This window comes from Camelina sativa, chromosome 18 (genome assembly GCF_000633955.1).
Source record: "Camelina sativa cultivar DH55 chromosome 18, Cs, whole genome shotgun sequence".
Taxonomy (NCBI): Eukaryota; Viridiplantae; Streptophyta; class Magnoliopsida; order Brassicales; family Brassicaceae; genus Camelina; species Camelina sativa.
The window spans coordinates 15,757,664-15,760,446 of NC_025702.1; the positions used below are offsets into that span (position 1 = coordinate 15,757,664).

At 36.2% G+C, this 2,783-nt stretch overlaps 1 protein-coding gene across 1 annotated transcript; it reads right to left on the reverse strand.

Moving 5' to 3' along the window:
• On the reverse strand, positions 296-2,128 carry LOC104761860 (B3 domain-containing protein At5g57720-like). Its single transcript, XM_010485005.2, has 4 exons — positions 1,964-2,128; positions 956-1,454; positions 750-871; positions 296-634 (listed from the first exon to the last, which is right to left on the reverse strand). Exons 1-4 carry the CDS (start codon positions 2,039-2,041, stop codon positions 395-397), a joined length of 939 nt encoding a protein of 312 aa, XP_010483307.1. The 5' UTR covers positions 2,042-2,128; the 3' UTR covers positions 296-394.

The window sequence follows — 2,783 nt, forward strand, 5'->3', positions numbered from 1 at the left end:
AAAACAAAGCTAACCATTAATATGGAAAATGGGCCTGGAGATAGCCCAACAAATGAACCAAGAAGGAGTATGTAAACTTATGTTAAACTGTAGGGTGTCATCTTATTTAGCAACTTACTCTATTTCGAAATGTAGTTTAGTTTGGAGTCAATTGTAATAAGATCTGTTTCTAAATTATCTTTGAATCGTCTAGAGTCAAGACTCAAGACCATAACCATCACTTCTATTGAAACATGCTGCAGAACTTTTAAATTAAAAGATCACAACTTTAAAAGCTAACCATAAATCCGAGAGATAAAAGAACAAGATCCCAAGTTCATAACTTCAACAAGAGCCTAGAGGCTAGAGACAAAGGTTTCAACATATCCATAAAACGATAAATAAACTAGACTTCTCAGTTCTTCACGAAGTGCACTTTGACGGTGCGAACAACATCTCCTTCACGCAGAATCTCACATATGATTATGTCTCCCGGCTTTATTTTGTTCCTGTTGTACATTTCGTCCCACTTGTGTACCACAACACGATCTTTCCATTTCCCAACCTTTCTCTTTAACAACCCGAAATCATCGACGAGATTGATTGTGTTCTCAAACTTCAACTTAAAGTCTTTTATTGCTTGCATAGAAATTACCTACGAATACGATCAAACATTAAACAAATCAAGACACCTTATTATGAGTAAGTAGATAGTTAAATTTTGTCACACAAGAAAGAAATTTAAAAGAGTACTCAAATAAATCTTTTACCAAGACACGCCTTGAACACGATGAAGTTGAAATAAAGAACGGGTTTTTGGGATTTTCAAGATACGTTTGCACCTTAACAGAATCAGCAATGGAAGTAGCACGAGTCTTTTTCACCCTTCTTGCTGAAGATCACACAAAAAAAAATGTATTTTTAGAATCAATACATTTTGATGGAAAAGAAAAAATATTGGACAAGTGGCTTTTACCTTTCTTGTAAGAGCTTCCACTAGCTTTGTTAACTACACAAGTCGCTGTATCTTCATCATCATCATAATCATCATCATCATCTTCATCTTCATCATCCCCATTAATTTCGTCGCTGCTTCCTAGAGAAAGAGAAACGACCATGTTCTCATAGGTATCTCCTTCTTCCATATGATGATCACGGCCATCATCATCACCCACTGTCTCATCTTCATCATCCGATATTTCTTGTATCTTGATGGGACAGCTTGGCTCCAGAGGAAGGCCATCTCGGTGGATGCGAACCCAAAAGCTCCGAGAACCATCATAAGTGAACAAGAGGAAGTCTCTGTCAATGAGACCATTGCCTCTAACAAACTTTTCCCAACCTTCTTGGAAACTAATAGTCTCCTCTTGGCTTATCGTCCATCTGACAGTCCAAAACTTTCCTTCGGCCCTTTTAAGAACAGCGGTCTGAGGAAGAGGGTTTGGATAGTACTGTTTGTAGCCTCTTGGGATTACCTAAAAAATGACAATAACATAGGTAGGTGAAACATTCCACTAAGTGACAGCTAGACATCAAGAACAGAGGAATCAGATTTGGAGTTGAACATAGCAAAACCCTAAGAGATCAGGAACAAGACGAAACCCTAGGAAGCAGGACCAGACACTTATTAGAAATCAAGAACAGAACCAAACTCTCTAATAGTCAAATAGATGAATCCAGTAAGATCTAGTCTAAAGTACATGAATGATGAATCAAAGTATATAAAACAGAGGATTAAAACTAAAAAAGTTAAAGAAGCAGAGCTAAGAGAAGATAAAGAGTAGAGGAATCAATATTTCAAGTTGTACAGAGCAAACAAAGATGGCAAATTTTTTTTGTCAGTTTAACTTAAACTAACGGCATGAACACAAACTACACAAACAAACCATTCCAGAATAATCTTAAATCATTCTAGTATTCTACAACCTAGTAAGACTTGTGATTTGGAGAGGATAAACAGAGAGAGAGAAAGATGGTAACTTACCAAACGTTGAGAATGTTCATGGGAGTTGAAGATCTTGAGGAAATCTGGAAATGGAGGAAATCCAGTTTCTAACGCCATCTTTTGTTTTTGCTTTGAGTCATAGTTCTACAAATGAAGAAGCTGTGGAGTTATTATATAGAACATCTTCAACATGTAATAAGTGTGTGTGTGGGTGTGAGTGAGAGTCTTTTGAGTGTGTGAGTGGGTTTTATGGGAGTGTGTGTACCTACCATTCTCAAATCAAATAGTCAAAGTCGTAAAGCAAAATGTTTGATACGTCATTTGATAGAGAGATTTAACAGTGGAATTGGCAATAAACGGATACATTTTCCGAGAACTTTGAAAAGCTTTTGTACTATACAGACTACCAAAATAGAAATTAATACAGAAACGCAGTGCCATAATTTTAAGTTGGAAATATCAGAGACTATACAACTCATTAAACAAATATGGGCCTATATGGGCCGAAATAAATCTCCAATAAGTAGAGCTAGAGGCTTAATACGGTTAAGAAGTTTGAAATTGTTGTTAACAACATACATTTATAAACTCAAGTCTCCTTAACTCTTTACCCAACGACGATGGAATAACAAGAATGTAACACTAGGAACATCGACCGAGATACTTGTTCGAATCTTCAATTAAAAAAATCAAATCATGTATAGTTGTTACAATTCAAATGTACTAACTACTAAATCGATGCATGCAAAATAATCCAACTCACAGAATCTGAAGATACCTCTGAACGCTTTAGTCCGAGATAATAATAATAGTGTCGTCCACTCTGTGGAGACTGCTCATCTCACCGCATTACTTTTAA